Source organism: Aphidius gifuensis, linkage group LG3 (assembly GCF_014905175.1).
Source record: "Aphidius gifuensis isolate YNYX2018 linkage group LG3, ASM1490517v1, whole genome shotgun sequence".
Taxonomy (NCBI): Eukaryota; Metazoa; Arthropoda; class Insecta; order Hymenoptera; family Braconidae; genus Aphidius; species Aphidius gifuensis.
Window position 1 is genome coordinate 10904678 of NC_057790.1, and position 18172 is coordinate 10922849.

The 18172-nt window shown below is 26.1% G+C and overlaps 1 protein-coding gene across 1 annotated transcript; it reads left to right on the forward strand.

Moving 5' to 3' along the window:
• Positions 1-16990: 16990 nt before the first annotated feature.
• LOC122850874 (signal transducer and activator of transcription C-like) lies at positions 16991-18172 on the forward strand. The gene is made up of 4 exons (XM_044149929.1): positions 16991-17120; positions 17288-17539; positions 17617-17874; positions 17973-18172. The coding sequence occupies exons 1-4, from the start codon at positions 16991-16993 to the stop codon at positions 18170-18172; spliced, it is 840 nt and encodes a 279-aa protein (XP_044005864.1).

Genomic DNA, 18172 nt, shown 5'->3' on the forward strand with positions numbered 1-18172 from the left:
AAGAGATAATTTTATGCAATTCAAATGATTGTCTTTTTTTTAAAACATACAGCTTACTTCAAATAAGAATAAAATTATTAAATCAATGAAAATTTTCAAAAAAAAAATATTTTCCAATACATGTAATTATTCTAATATCCAATTCACTTTTTTTTGAACTTGGAACGTCAGGGAATATTTTTAAGTTTTCATTATCATATATTCTGAACATCAAGAAAAAATCATTTATTATGTTCATATTTCTAAATAAACCTAAATGTACGTAACTCGAAATATAGTTGTAACTCTCACATTATAAAAATAACGATTGTCATCGGTAATTATAAGAGAGATCATATATTCCAATAAACCAAAGTAATCAGGTTTTTTTAAACAACCTTAGTACATCATGTAATATTTTCAGTTTTTTATTATCGTAAATTCTGAACATCAACGAAAAAAAATTTATTATGTTCATATTTCCAAATAGACCTGAATGTAAGTAACTCGAAAAAAAGTTGAAACTTTCTTCTTGACTGAAAAATAAAATTGTCATCGGTAATTATAAGAGAGGGCAAATATGCTGCTAACGTTAATTTTTGTTCGGGTGTTCCATTATAATTTGTTTTGAATAAATTTTAATTTCAACGTTCAATTGTTTTTTGTTTTTTTTTTCTTTGAATTTTTTGTTTATTTTTAATGTCGTTGATTTTTGTTGCCAAGGAAAGTTTATAAATCAAGAAAGGTTAGGATACATAATTGACGTTTTATACACATCATGAATCGCCAAATTTTCAAAGTTTGTTTTTTATAATTTTTTTATTATTGTTTTTAACATTTATTGATAATTTCTTTCCTTTGAATTAGACATGTTGCGATATGACTTTCAATAATAGATATATTTTATTTAAATTCGATGATATATCTTTGAAAGTCATTGATAAACATTCGAAAAAAAAAATTTCATATAAAATGCTTCTCGACATGTTAAAGAAAAATTTTTTCTCAATTGCGAATAACCAGTATACAATTGGATCAAATAGAGATTTCAGAATATGAACAGGAATTCTCGTTCGATAATCCAGGTTTGTTTTTATTCTTTTATAAAAGAGATTATTTCTAGATTCGACATTATTTCATTTCTTGCAGAGGTAATCAGATTACTGGAGATGATTAATGAAAGTGTACGTAATGATTTTGCTTGTTTAATATGTGAAAAAGGAAAATTCACGATGTCATTATCCGAAAATGCCATTATATGTTCTTTTTGTCATTTGAAGATTCCTAACATTGATACAAAACGACTTCGAAATGGAATTCTAAGTTTAGAAAGAGAACATTTAAGTAATTGTAATTTTGAAACTTGGTTCAGTTATTTATTAGATAACGGCATTCTTAAGTGTTTGGATTACTGTTGTGGACCCTGTCTTACTTGTATAACTCTTATTGATCCAAATAGAATAAATATAATAAATCGATTATATTATTGTCGTTATTGTTAATATATGATCAATACCATTGTTTATATTACTAATATCATATTGATATTATTATTATCGATAATATTATTGGAATTATCGTTGTCATTTTTATTTATACTATAATAGTTATACATCGATAATATTATTATTAATAACAATAATTCTAATAATATTAGTAATAATATCAATAGTATCAATTATATTAATAATAATATTTAAAATATAAATACTAATAATTATTAATATTTATAATTAAATATTTGTAATGTCCTGCGGTAAGCGCACCAATTTTTTTATTTTTATTTTGAAATATTTTAATCTTATTATATACTAGTAGGCCGGACCCTAAATTTATTTTTATTTATCGTATTTTTATTTTTTATTTATCGTATGTAAACTCTTACTTCTACTTTTTCTTATTAATTTTTCCATTTTTTTGTGTTTGTTTTTTTAAGTCGAAATTCCTCCGGAAGTCTCAATTACGTAAAAAATCCAGAGAAATCCGGATTAAGTCCGGAGAAATCATGAGAAATCCGGAAATATCCGGAGAAATCCGGAGAAAATCTGAAGAGATTATTTCTACCAGGGTACGTAATGATTTTCTTTGTTTCATATGTAAAAAATGAAAACTAACCATGTCATTATCCGAACATGTAATTGTATGTTCTTTCTGTCAATCTATGATCCCTAATATTGACATTAACCAACTTAAATAGGATTTTGAATTTACAAAGAGATCATTCGAATAATTGTAATTCAGAACCTTTTTTCACTCATTCTGCATATCACGGCATTATTAGATCTTTGGATTATATTTGCCAAACTTGTCTTACATCTCTATCAATTATCAATGCATAATAAATAAAACTTTATACTGGTTGATTTATTACACAATCAATTTAATTTAAGTATTAATTATACGTCCGATCTGATAAAAAAAAACCCCAGGAGTTGATTCTACATCCTGGTGAACCGAAAACCAACATGATAAAATAATGCAATATTTCTAATTTTAATTCTCGATAAAATATACTGTTTAATTGAAAACCCAGGAGATGATGAAAGAATCCAATCTTTACATCCTGGTGAACCGAAAACCAACATTATAAAATAATACAATATTTCTAAATTGAGTTCTCGATAAAATATACTGTTTAATCAAAAAAAACCCAGGAGAAGATGAAAAAAATACAATTTCCACATCCTGGGGAATCGGTAGCCAGCAATACAAACTAATGTAATATTTTTAATATCCCCTTTTTGGAAAAATATAATTTTTAGTTGAAATAATATTAACATAATAAGAAAAATCTCGAAGAAAAATAGAAAAATCATTTTGACCTCCTGGTGATCGTAAAAAGTAACCTGGGTGATATTTTCGTTGACTTAAACCCTCCTGAGTTCAAACTGAATATCTAAGTTAAATTTCATGTAAATCGGACCGATAGTTTGCATAAAACTGCGTTTCCAAGGATGTCCATATTCGGCCATGTCTTTTTATTGTATAGATTCAGAATATATTTCGATACCCCGAGCTCCATCTTACGTAATACAAAAGTAATATATTTTGGGGAACCAAAGACCCCCCTCAATGATTTTCTTGAGCCGGCACTAATGCCAAGTGGCAATACCACCAATTTTATTGATCGATTTAAAGGATAAATTAGTACAATCAGTGATATCAACAGAATCGTAAAATTACAAGGATTCTCTTGATACCACTCATGTTATAAAATTTTAATTAGAAATATTTTTAATTGATAATCAAAGATCACGTTTTTGGGCTGACTGATAGAAAAAAAGTAGACTAAGGAAAATAGGAAATGGACCAGAAGAAAACCGAACGTCTCCGAAAGATCCCCACTTTTCTAAGGGCTGATTGAGTCCCAAACTTAATCAAGATTTTTCACTTCACTTGGTCCGCAGTCTCTGCACCATAACTAGCTCTTCCAGCTCTAATTAAGTTGTACCTAATCGCCGAAGCTTTATTCTTCTAATAAAGACTTAAAAAATTTAATTATTTCTGATTTAAAACTTAGAATATTTTTATTTTTGAGTTTAAAGACTTAGAATATTTTATTTTTTCTGAATTAAAACTTAGTATATTTTTAATTTTCTGAATAAAGACTTAGAAATATTTCATTTTTCTAAATTAAAACTTAGAAAATATTAATATTTTTGAATTAAAACTTAGAAAATTTTAGAATATCTAAATTTTGACTTAGAGAAATTTAATTATTTTTGGATTAAAACTTAGAATATTTCGGCCTTCGGCTATACAATAAATTTTATTAAATTGATTTTAAATATATTTTGATCCAGTAACATCAGTAATTAATTAAAGATTTGTCTCAATGCATTTCCAGAATACAAATATATTAAATAAATAACCAGTTAACGAATTTATAAACCAACGATTACCATTTGATAAATTTAAATTCTGTGCTACGCGAGTGCTTTGTTTTACGTCAAATACCGTTGTTCATCACCAATCAACCACACATCTTTAAATATTTATCGTAATTGAAGCGAAGCCAAGGTCAAGGTCCACGTCGTCTATAGCCAGTAATTTTAATTCAAGCGTCATTGTAAGTACAATTATTAATTTTATATTAAGTGTTTATAAGTCTCGGCGATAATCAAGTGTAGTAATTACGTAAATGCAGAGTCAGTGTTTCATTTATTTCTTAAGGCGAAGCAATACCTTTGAAAAAAGCGTTTCACAAGAATCGCCCAAACTCTTTTAATATTGAACTTAGAGGCATGAAATTTTGAAGGTCAATATAAAATTGCATGGCCGATGGGCTGATTGTCTCAAAAATTGTTAATAACAAAAAAAAATTATTAATAAATTACAGTTTTCTATAAAAACGCGATTGACCCGTTTTCATTCAAAAATGCATTCTCAGTTTCCAAAATTTGCAGGAGAACTTAGAATAATATGGCCGATGGGCTGATTATCTTAAAAATTGTAAATTATAAAAAAAATTTTTATTGTTTTTTTTAATAATTATGACCTTTTTTATCATCAATCACCACGTCATTCTTCAAAATTTGTAAAAACTAGATGGCACTGAGAACGCTTCTGTAACTTGGGGGATGAAATTTAGGTTGGGGGCCTAATGCCCATGATGTGAATTGTGAGTGCTTGTAGAGATTATAATTATAAAAATCAATTACAGTAAAGAATCGATTATTATTAAGAAAAAAGTTTTAAAAAACAATTTTAAGAGTCTGTGTTGTGTCAAACAGTAAAAAATCGGATTTTGGTTTTGCTTTGTATGTAAGTAGTTTGAAGAAAATACTAGTTTGTTTACATTTTGTAACATCAAGTTGTCAGAAAAAAAAATAACAACAATTACATATTTGTTATGAATTTTGCATGGTGTTTTATGTTTAGCATGGTTTTTTATATTCTAGTAGTTCATAATAGATTTGCTTGCAAGTATTCTTAAACATTGCTGTAATTATAATAATGACAATATTATAATAATACCAGCAATGCCAGAACCGTATTATCAAAAACAGATGAATTTTGCATGGTTTTTTATATTTAGCATGAACCTCAAATCTTAAAGAAAAGATTATAAATAATGTAAAATTCTGGTGACCAGTTATTTCATGATTGATATATGATTTAATATATATGTCAAATCAAAGTGCATGGTACTGAATAATTATTATAAATTATAATAATGACACGTAATAAGTCTCAATATTTTTCAAGTTTTAGACGTTACCAGAATTCATTATTGTATGCACGTATAATCTATTTTGTTTTTAAAATAAAACTACGCTTTATTGCATGATTGAAAAAATAATGTTTTGATTGGATTCAAAATAAATATGTAAAGTACATTTCATAATATTAAGATCATTATTTTTTTTTGCATGCCGTCTTGTCAATATTAGTAATATATTTTTGTATTTATGTATTGAGAAAATTATGAATACTTATTTCAATATACATAAAAGATAATTATAATATATTAATAATTATTTTAGGACAAGGTTTCAATATGACAATATTATATTGTTTAACAAGTTAAAGTATACGAAACCTCATTTGTTGTAAAGCATGGTTATATAGATTTAGGGTAAAAAGTATCCCGGCTATGCCGAAGTATGGGCCCAATGTACTTTGGGACTCATAGATGGGGCGGGAATTCGCTCTATCGATAAATATAGGTTAGGGTTCACTTGAAACCAAAGGTATTGCTTCGCCTTAACAACGAGATTGCTTCTCAATCTAGTTGATAATTCACCGGGTCGCGTAATATTTAATTGACGGATCGCTTCTTTAATATTTCAAATAACTGACTCCGTAATTCACTTGATTTTTCTCTCTCTGTATTATCGACACCTTTGTTTTAATTATATTTTGAGCGTTTAATATTTTATAATTTTTACAATAAATAAAGAGTGTTTTTGTATGTAATTTTTAATTCAAATCATGGTGTTTTTTTTTATATAAATAAAATTAATGCTTTTTCCGAATATTAAATTTCGTGTGTCGTCTCCATTATTTTATTATTGAATTATACCTGTGTTTGTGTTATATTTTTCGTGTCCATTTCAGGTGTCATTTACCCTTTCTAAATTACGCGTCTATCTGCCTAAACCCTCCTATTGTTTTCTTAAGTGAGCAGGGAAAATTAGGTTTAATTAATTATATATCAGGCAGAATTATTGTGTTGGGCAAAATACATATGTTTAATAAATAATCCGGCTCCGATATTTCATATTATTGTCAGTATTAATATTATCATTCTTATTGATATTATTATTATTATCATTCTTATTGATATTATTATTATTATATATATATAACTGTATGTAGATAACTATCAATATTTATATATTAATATTATTATTCTTATTATTACTATTTATACTATGGTTATTTATATTAATAATATTATCATAAATAACAATAATGCAATAGTCATATTAAGAAGAATAATAATATCAATATATTATCAGTAATAATATCAATGGTATCAATCATATTAATAATAATAATAATATCAATGATATTGATTATACTAATAATAATTTTTAATTGAGTATATTCATTTATTATTTTTTTATTTATTATTTTCATAAACGCTGCAAACCGATCAGCTACTATTGGCAACGCACGCACACACAGCATTCATTCTAAGCATAACCTTTCTCGCTGCAGCCACCACTCACCACTCTTATGCATTATATGAGCAAAGGCTCGTTCGCTCGCTCCGACCGTCCGTTCGCTCCGAGCGTTACATGGCCGACATGCTTTTTTTTTCACTACCCTACGAAAAGAAGTTTCATTTCAAAAAGTCAAAGAACGCTGCCAGTAACAGTTTATACACACCGTGATATTTGCTCGCCAGCGAACTCTGCTGAGCGAGTGACAGCATCTCACGAGTGAGTTATCACGAAAAAAGGGGCCGACCTCACAAGTCATAAAATTTTCTAGTAGAAACTTAAAACTGTCAAGATATTTTTTGTAGATGATCAAAATAAAATGGTTGACAAAGGCGCGAAATAAAAAATTTTAAAATAACATTATTATAAAACAACTTATTTATTAGAAATAAAATTTATTAATTATTTTAATTATTAAAATAAAATTTATGATACAATTAATTTATAATGATCAATAAATTTATATGATATAATTACTTTTTGTAGCCATTTTATTTAAAATATACTTTTCTAAGGGCCAGTTTTTATAGGATCTCTAAATCTTTAATATTCACTTTTCTTAAAATGTATTTTTTTATGTGAGCTGTAGGTTTCTACTATATCAATTGAATTATGACTTTATCGGTTCTAGATAACCAAAAGTTACAGTTTGTGAAGTAGTATTTTGTGATGTCTTGTCAGTGGTTCCCCCTTATGACGTTTCCATATTGACGTGCTTGACGTGTATGTTTGGTTAGATCAATGTTGTACACAGCTGACAGCTAATATATTTGAAGTACATAAACAATTGTAAACAAATAGAAAATTCAAAACAATTTACCTAGAATAAAACAACTGATGAATCATTAATATTACTGAGGTACTTGGCACAACTAACCCTTATGTGTTGATCATAAAAAAGTGTTAGTAAAAGTTGTTAACAAATGAAATTAAAAAAAAAAAAAATAAGTCTTAATTTAATACTATGATTGTTCAAGTATGATTGAATAATAAAAATTAATTCATTTGTAGATAAAAAATGTTCACTAAATACATCATTTGTATCTTTAGCTCTCAATATTATTTGATGAACACTCAAGTAGACTCGGCTTAAATTTCATACATTTTTTTTTTCACTTTAAATAATTCTTTGAATAACATTCTTATCTTATTCTAACAAGTTTACATGCACGTTCTAAATCTTGTCTAAGACATTGCTTTAGTATTTAAGTTGACTAGATCATCTCGTAATTCACCATACTTTCAATACTATGAATTGATTGTTTGTTATCGTTTCAAAGAACATGACACATCAATTAATAAGTTAATAATAATCAATGGAATAAGTATTTTTGTATTTGTAATGGTGGTTCCAAGTGAAACAACTTTCGATGAAGTGTATACTTAAGAAAAGTGCATAATAAAACACCCAAAAAAAATGCCAATATGATCAATGGTAACGAACTTGTCACAATGTAGAAATTTAAATAATTATTTGTATAATAAACAAAACTTTAAACATTAAATACTCAGTTGCTGTTGAATCATATGTAAATAATTTATACTTGTAATTTTTTATGATTAGAGTTTCTATTGAAAGTCAATTAATTAGTACTCTTGGTCAAACAAACAACTTTATAATTTTTTTTAGAACAACTTAAACAATTAACACTTGTTAAAGTGACGTTGATAATTTTAATCTATCATCTTGATTTAATTTTAACAAATAAAAACTAACAATTAATAAAATAAAAAAAGTTAACAAGTTTATTTTTAATAATCAAGATTATATCTTAGTTACCAATGAAAATTAAAAAACAAAAAAATACAAAAACAATATAAATTATTTCAATCTATATATAAAAAAAAATTATATATTTTTATTGTAAATTTAATAATGCATCATTCAATAACGCCGATTAATAAAGTGCATTGATATTAGAATCCAAACAATAGGCACGAGATACCACGGTGTTACAGTTAATCATTTCAATACATCTGATTTAAATAATCTTATTGAACGTTTAACTGGTAAATTAACCCACTCCCAATATTTATTGGCTAATAAACCAACTTGTCCAAGAAGTAGTTCATTCCAATCAATTAAATTCTGTGAAAAATTAAAGAAAATTATATCAGTATAATGACAATAAATTATTTACCTCAACGTCATCATAGGCTCTTTTATTATTTAATTCAAATTCATTGAATAGATTATAAGCTGCTTTTGAGAGTGGTACATGATCGAGTATTTTATCCAATGTAAAAATGCGATAGACTTTTTATTTTTATTTATTTATTTTTGCATTACTACCACCTGGATGATTCTTTAAAAATTTGTTCATCTCATATGTATTACCACGATATTTAACATAAAATTCATTACTATTATTATCATTTTGTTCATAATTTGATAACACTTAATTTGTTGGCTTTTCTTCAACTTTAACTTTCGTCCTTGGAATCATTTTCATATTGATTTATATATATATATATATATTTTTGTAGTTATTACTTATTTTATTTTATAACAAAAAGTTTTATCTTTTAGTTTATAAAATATCATCATTAAGTAACAATTATTTGTAACATTTTATTTATCATCAGCTATTTGAAATTATTATAAGTTTATGTTGTTTTTAAATCAATGACATTGTAAATTTTTATTTTATTATAATTTATTTGTCTTGTCGTAGGATTTTTTTTGTTTTTATTCTATTTATGAATTGACTATATAAAATGATATAAAATTCTTATCTTTTTCTTGTTATTGTTTTAAAGAACATGATACATCAATTATCATTTGGATAAACAATTAAAACTTTAATAATTAAATGAAAAAATTGATGTATAAAGTTAGTTGTGCTTTAACTTTAAATAAAAATTTTATTATTATTTAAAACAATTTTTAGCAACAAGATTTGACATGTCTGATAAATCAAGACTTTTCATAACAGCTTTTAATTATTCATCATTATTATCATTTGAATTTGATCTATTAATTTTTGTTATTAAATTTTCTAATTTCAATAAATTTGAATTAAGTAGGCATTCAGCACCTTCTTAAGTTTTAATTTTTTCTCAATTTTTAAGTACCTCATCTGGTTCTAATTTTATTTCTTGTTCACCAATATTGTTGTGTTGGTATTAATATGTTATCTTGAAAAATGATGGTGTTAATTGTAATGGTGGTTTTATTGGATTTAAAACCTAGGTTCAATCGATTTTTTTTTAAAATTATTTTAAATATATTCAATGAGAACAAGAAATCCAAGAATATTGACAAGTAATAATTTATTTAGATATTTGTATTTCAATATCAATAATTAATGCAGTGTGCCACACTATACCACACGTTGAACATGATAAATTAATATTTAATTCTCTTGCAGCTCTCAAATTTTGTTCCATACATTTTTCACAACCATACCAATGATAGCAAGGTACCAAAATACAATTGGCAAAATATTTACAACCACAAATTAAGCATCCTGTTCGATGTAATTCGTATTCCCTTGCAGCAGCTTCATCAACAACTATGTATTTATGAATATCTGGGAACATCAGCACTACATCATCATAGTTATTAACATTGATAAAGTTATCGTATTGATAATATCAGAGCATACTAAATCTTTACTAAAACTAGGGTAAATGTGACTAGCAGCACTAAGAAAGTTGTTGACTTGGAGAGGTTCGTTACGAATAAAAATTTGCCATGCTCGATCAACCATATCAAGCTGTCTAGTTGTTGAATTTTCTTGTCTACGACGTACGTCAAGCCCTCTTTGGATTGACATATACTCGTTTCGTGTTTTCAATGCAAGATCTAACACACATTCAGTAAAAAACCAAATGTTGCGTTGATATCCAATCCAAAACGCTCTCAAAAGATGATGATATGATTCTAAGGGGTTATTGGTACGATGACGAACATTATATAGTGAGTATACAGGTGGTGTTACTCGTTGAAGCCACTGTCTTTCGTAGTAGGTTAAAATATTACGAAAATAAATAATTATATCTTCATCTGCACTATCAACAAGATGATAAAATGCATCACTAATAAGATGAGCTGGTAATAAGATGAGTGATAAAAGTTTTCTAAAAAACAGTCTTCCTCTGGGCCATGCTTTGAGACAATCATTGACTCGTTTTTTACCTTTTGCTGATCCTAATTTTTCGACAACAGCCTGTTGAAAGAGTTAACAATACAATATTTACTTAGTTATTCAAGATAATCAAGTTTTAAAAAGTATATTATTTATATATGAATGTTGATTTTTATAAGATATAATTTATAATAAAAGATGAAAAAATATTTATTACTTGTGAATGATGAAAATGACAGCGAGTTATGACAACATTAGGAAAAAATTCCAAACAAGCTGCTCTCAAGGCTGCTTCAAAATCCATCAATATTTCATTAGGTTGCAAGGCATTATTGTATATATCAATCAATTCATTAAATAAAGCTCGATAAGCTGCAGTTGACTTTTTCATCATGATTGCCCAAGCAAATGGTAACTACTAAAAATTAAAAAAAAAATATTACGTTTAAATCAAATATATATGCATGAATTCTATTTCAATGAGATTCAAAGAAATTTAAATAAATAATTTATGAACATTCACGTATTTTTATAGTAGTAATTAATTGTCAATAAAAAATTATTTTACCACATCATCGACAAGTGCCATTATTGTCAAAAATTGACGCATTTTTGGCTTCTTTGGACACACTTTGAATGTGGCATCAATTCCCCATTTTGTCAACGGAGGCAAAGATTGTGTAAATCTAACATCCGTATAAATTATAATTTCGGACTCATCAGTACCTTGTGCACTACGTATAGTTAAATTTACAGGTCCTTTTTGAGTATATTTTTCTCTCCATCTCTCAAACATGAGTGTATTAAAATAATTTGTAAAGTTTCTTGGAATACGAGGTCAAGATGATGACAACCAACGTTGTAATGATGGCCGTACTGCTTCAAATGGACATAGCATAACATCATCTTGATGCCTAAAAGTTCAATTTTAATTTACCAAAGATTACTATAAACGATATTGTACATTATTATTATTATTTTTTTTTATTCTATGAAAGTACTAACTGCCTTGATACATCCATATATACTTCATATGCTGTTCTTCGAGAATTTATTGTAATTGCTTCACGAAGAGCAAGATGAAATGCTTTTACTAAAGCTACTTCTTGTGTGGTCTCACAGGTGTGCTGATTATTGCGAGGATTAAGAAGTACCTGGCCATTAACATATTTTCCTTTGGCTTTACACTGCCAGTAAGGATGATTTTTAAATTTGCAGCAAATATAACTGAAACAGCAGTTTTTTTAATTAATAACAAAAAATTATATAATAAAAATTTTAATTAAAATGCAATTATATTTATTAAATTCTGAACATATATTGTAAATTATATATTTTACATTCTATTTAGAATATAGTTTTATATATTTATTACAATATTATATTTGTATTTGTTTTGACTATAAACCAATATGTATAATCAACCATCTTAAACTCAAAGGTATTGAGGTATCAAATAAATATTTTATTCATTTTATAAAATGTATTGAGGAAAATTTTGTTTAATTATTGTTAAAATAACATTTATTAATTCAACAAATAAACAATAACCATGTGAAGTGTGTAGTCTTATTTTTCTATCAAGAAACTCTTAAATTAGATATAAAAAATTACGTTATAAAAAAAAACAATTCCATGTACAAAATGTAATAGAAAATTAACAACATTTAGCTGCACAAATAAAATAACATGATTTAATAATTGTTTGCAAAATTTGTAGTATGCAATTTAAAAAAACATAAACTTGTACATATAAGTACATGTGCACTTGATGGTTGTGATACAATTTACAACAATTATGACACTAAAAGTACAGTTGCTAACATATTAAAAAATATATAAATTTATAATAATAAATATTTTTATTTTTTGTATTTTCAGAAGAAAATGATGTCATTCAAATTTATAAAAAAATAGAATCCAAATAAATAAATAAATAAATTATAAATTGTTGAAAAAAAAAATTAAAAATAATTTCAATTTAAATATTAATATTAATAATATTTTAGTTGTATTATTTACATACCTCGTTAATTCACTTCTCGAATAGATCCAGTAAAAAATAATTACCATCTTGGATGATTTGTCTAATTATCCGTGGATGGCGAAAAATATTAATTATATTAATAACTTTATTTATTGTTCAATAATTGTAATAAGAGTAATAATCAGTTTATGTAGTGATATATATACTATTTTTTTTTTCAATTAACAATTCAACTGTTTTTATGAAGAAACACACACACACACACACACACATAGATTCGCACGTATCACACGGGGAACCCCGGCACTGCACAGAGTGTTGGGTGTCCTTTGAACAATACTCATAAAATATATTTATCAAACTTTGATGTAAATTAACGTAATAAAAAATAAATATTTGTTTAAATATTTTAATTTAATAATTAAGTTTGTTAGTTAATATACACAAAATGGATGATTGGCAATTGTCGAACAACTGGAAATTTAAAATTTACGATGGGATCAAGTATACACAGGAAACCAATACTGAGGAATTGGAATCGCTGGAAGACATACCGTGAGTAAAATTTAATTAATTGCTTAAAATTCATTAATTAACAATTTTTATTTATAAATAATATTGATTGATAATATGAATTCATTTTTTGTGTTTGTAACGCGGTCTTTCTGTAGATTTTTTTTTATTGCGCGTTAGATTTTATTTGTCTGTCCTTGTTTGTTTTTTCCTTTCAACTTTTGCCGCTGTTTCTTAATTCTTGGAAGAAAAAAAAAAAATCGATCGTTTTTTTTTTTTTTATATTATATATATGTACATAGATATTTGTTTTCATGACAATCGAGAATCACCATAATAATGAATTTTTTTATTATTTTTTATTTTTTGTTTTATTATTTTTTGATTTTTATAAGTGTTTTGAATTTTAAAAAAAAATTAAATTTTGATGTCATTGATAAATAATGAATAAATTTTTTTCATACAGTAGCCAATAAATATTTTAATTTATCTCTTTGACCACTTGATTTTTCAATATGAAAATTGAGGAAACAGGGCTAAATTCTCAAGTACCACACGAGAACCCCGGCACTGCAAAGCACTTGCTACCCATTTTAATATGAAAATTTTTTTTTTATTATGAATATTTTAATAAAGATGCTATATTGTATTTATACTTTAACGAAAGTATTCAAAGAAAATATTACATATGTGTGTGTGAATTTACCTCTGTGATACTGACAATATTATTTTTGAATTGAACAATATAAGTTTTTTATCACATTTATGGTTTATTTATGGTTTTAGTCTGTATCACATTTAGAGTTTAATCTATTTTATTTAGATACTTGAAAGATAAATATTCATTTTTAATAAAAAAACAATATACAATTTTAGTTTTTTATTTTTAAAAATATTATTTCAAATCAAATTGAAAATACTAAGTCAAAATGAAGATATAAATTTAATTAAATATAATAAATTAAAGTATTCTATTTATTTTATAAAATATTTAAAAATTCCATATTTTTTTTTTAATTATCAATGTTTTTCTTTTCTGTCAAATAAAATCTATTATTTTTCATTGAAATTTACATCATTTGAATGATGCTTTTTTGAAGCTGAATTAATGAAAAAAAATATTTAAAAGAAATGTTTAAAAATTTGATTATTAATAAATCACTCTTAATTGTCCTTTTTCTACGAAAATACACTTGTCAAGATGTTGATACGTTAATGGTCATTGCCATTTCCAGTAAAAATTTTATTTACTTATTATTATTTTTTTAAAATTACAAAAAAACCAGTCAAAATGACACGAGCTTTTTTAATGCAATTCATTTCTTCTCCTTTTTAAATAATAATAATAATATATTTTGTACGGTATTGGCAAAAACATGATGATTTTTGCTAATGAGTCGTAATCCAGTGAATTGATGACATCTTTTTTTTTATTCTTGTCACCATCATCAGAGATATCTTGGTCTTCTTCAACACCTATTTTTTTTTGCATTCATTTTAAGTCAACTGTGAAAATATATTTCTAATAAACAATGATGAATTTAAAGGTATTGCAATCTGAATAATAAAATGAACAAAACTAACCATGAAAAAATATATAGTTCAAGATACAGATTAATTAAAAGTTGATGATTAACCAGTAAAATCGACATCACTAAATATAGCGAAACAATATTGAATCTTATGCAACATGTTAAAATACAGTTGAGTCACGTGATTGTTTCATAAATACAATTAGTTAAATTAAAAATTTCTATTTACCCCAATTGATCCTTTGATTAGTGAAAATTTAGTAGTTAATGCAATAAATTTTGTTCTGTTTCACTACACGATGAGTGTCGTGTCATTTACTTGGTAATGAATTTATAAAAAAAAAAAAAGTGTTAATTTGATGATCGGTTTTAATTAGACAATTTTGTACGTTCGAGCGTTTAATGTGCTATTGTTGTTTGTTAACCTTTGATAAAATTTGATTGATATGTATTGATATGAATGTTAAAAAAAAAAAAAACCCACCTGTGGGATCACGTGATCCCAGCTGGAAGTCTACGTTACCAACATAGTTTTGAATTTTGATAACTCAAATATTTATCAAAGTGTAGTAAAAAAAATAAATGAATCAAATGTAATTCATTGTCAAGTGTTAAAAGTTAAACCCAGTAAATCATCAAACTACATTAAATAATTTTACTGAGTACTTGGATAAAAATATTTATGATTTTTAAAATATAATTTTCGCTTTTCATTTTCGACAAATCTTTGGAAATATTTTTGGCTGTATGAATACTTGTTTAAATAAATAATTAATCAATCTATTTTTTTAAATGGTTATTTATTGAAAAAATATATTGTCAATGTTATTTTACACTGTCTTTGACTTGGTAACGTATTTTTTATGTGTTTTTGAGAATATATTGTGGAAGAATATTACGCGTATAAAGAAGAGAAAAAGGTATACGATAAATTTAAAAGTAATTTAAAAGAAAAGCCAACCATTGAGATTTAATTATTGACTCGGAAGCTTCTATTATTGACACATCGTCTGTTGTTATGTGTAAAATGATACCATTTGTACGATTTTTAGTTGCCTGATCAGCACCAATAACCAAGTCAATTGTAATATTATTTATATCTGAGACGTCATAAGCATTACAATAAATAATTTTTTTATTATTATTGACATTAAATTAAAAACTAACAGTTTAATATTCAAAATTAACAAAATAATATCATTATTATTTGGTGGATAATAATTAAATAAAAATAATTTTCAAATTATAGGATAACTATGCGATGCTCTCAACCAAAGTATACAATGGGTGTCCTGGTCGAGCTAGATTGTTAAATGGAGTTTTGACAATTACTCGAATGCACACAATGCATGATGAACATCCATTGTTAGAAAGTAATATTGCTAAAGAATATGTTAGAAAAAGAGCTGCAGAAACATTGAATCCAAAAAAAATTCTTTACCAAGAATTGTTAGCGTCACGTGAATGTCAAGCAGCAGTCAATCAAGATCCTGACTGGATCCCTGAAAAAATGCATAAAATAATCAACAGGAGTAGAGAATCTGTAGATCTCCCTGACGTACAAAATCTTGATGAATTCCATGATGTTCTAAATTCTCAGCAATGGCACACTTTATTAACTTGTGATGGTGATTTTATGACATCAAATTTATACGTTCTTGATGATCAAAGACTGATGATATTGTTTGATGGTCGTATTATACAACAATTAGTTGATGTTACTGAAATTACCATTTCATCTTCTAGTTATAAATCACCACCAGATACAAGTGAAGTGATAACAGTTCATGCTGTTGAAAATGGAAGATTATACAAATGTCTTTGGTTTTTTGTTTCTCAAAAAACCAGAGATATGTATAATCAAGTGGTAAATTTAATAAATGAACAATTGCCAAATGTTACACGTGTATTTACAAATTGGGACATGGATCTTTTGGAAGTATCTCACCAAGTTTGGCCTGAAGTTTATGCAACTTGGTACTCACAAACAAAATCATATCGTCAAGATGCAACAATCTTTGATATTGATTTACATGATCCCGAAAATAAAGTAATTTTTCGTAAATTATGTTGTTTGTCTTTGATTCCAAGTCAAATGATAATAGAGCTGAATTTATGACAATTGTTGCTGGACTTGATGAACAAAAACTGACAATCTGTCAACCATTACTAGATTGAATTCGCAATTTCTGGCTTGGTGTACTTGGAGCTGATGTAATGAGTTGTCTCGTAAACAATGATCATGTCCAACAACTTAAACTTGGTCTTTATGAAATAAAAAATGATACACTGTTAGATTCTTTGAAAGGTTTTCAAACCATGGAGCCATCTTTATATAAATATATTGGTAAGAAAAAAAAAAATTTATTTATTCCAATTAAATGTTAATATCTTTCTTTCTCTCTCTCTCTCTCTCTTTCTTTTTTTTTTAGCTAATTTATCTTGATCTCATTTGCAAAAAAAAAAAAAAAAAAGAATATATTAATCACTCATTAATTTTGCTTTTATTTATAGAATATATAATTGGAGCTAATCATGAAACTCTCAATGATTTAAGAAGAAATACAAACATCTCTATTCTTTCACCAAAAATCATTGAAAAAAGCAAAGTTTATAAGCAATTGAAGAAACTTTTAGAAGCAATTAGTGGTCAACTTGGATTAGCGAAATTAAGCCACTTCTTTCAAATTTTTCTAAATAATTTGTTGGAACGTCCTCAGCCTTTACCACCAGGTTTTAGAGTAGCTGAAGTAGTTGATATTAATGGTAATTTGAAATAATATATTTTAATTTAAATCAATTTTTTTAATGTTTATAGTTTTATTTAAAAATTAAATTTTCAGGCGAGGATATTTTTGCTGTTAACATTCAAGAATATATCCGGCCAGGTAACAGACAACTGGTTCTCCACCAAGAAAACATGTATCAAGAACATTTACAGCCAAGATATCAACAACAAGAAGCTGAGCAAGTTGGACAACAACAACAACAACAACAACAAGCTGAGCAAGTTGGACAACAAGAAGCTGAGCAAGTTGGACGACAACAACAACAACAAGAAGAACAACAAGAAGAGCAACAACAAGAAGAAGAGCTTGTTGGTATGTTTTTTTTTAATCGACAACTGTTTTACATTTTTATGTTTCATAAATTTTTATTATTTTACAAGTAAACACATGATGTTTTTTTATATTCATAGCAATGAATAATGATGAAAATCCTGGACAAGATGTTGATGAGTTTGGTGTTCAGTTTAATAATCATCAAGGTGAACCTTGCAGTATTTGTGATACTTTGGCAGATCGTGCCTTGGCTTGTCTTCACAAATTTTGTCTTGATTGTCTTCAAGAATGGTCATTAAGACAAAGGACATGTCCATTATGTCGACATCCTTTTTAA

What these genes read in the sequence shown, in the direction of transcription:
- LOC122850874 (XM_044149929.1), top strand. Translation starts at nt 16,991, where the DNA reads ATGAGTTGTCTCGTAAACAATGATCATGTCCAACAACTTAAACTTGGT. An exon ending in ATCTTTATATAAATATATTG is followed by an intron (nt 17,121 to 17,287) that starts GTAAGAAAAAAA and finishes TTTTATTTATAG; the next exon opens with AATATATAATTGGAGCTAAT. An exon ending in ACAAGAAGAAGAGCTTGTTG is followed by an intron (nt 17,875 to 17,972) that starts GTATGTTTTTTT and finishes TTATATTCATAG; the next exon opens with CAATGAATAATGATGAAAAT.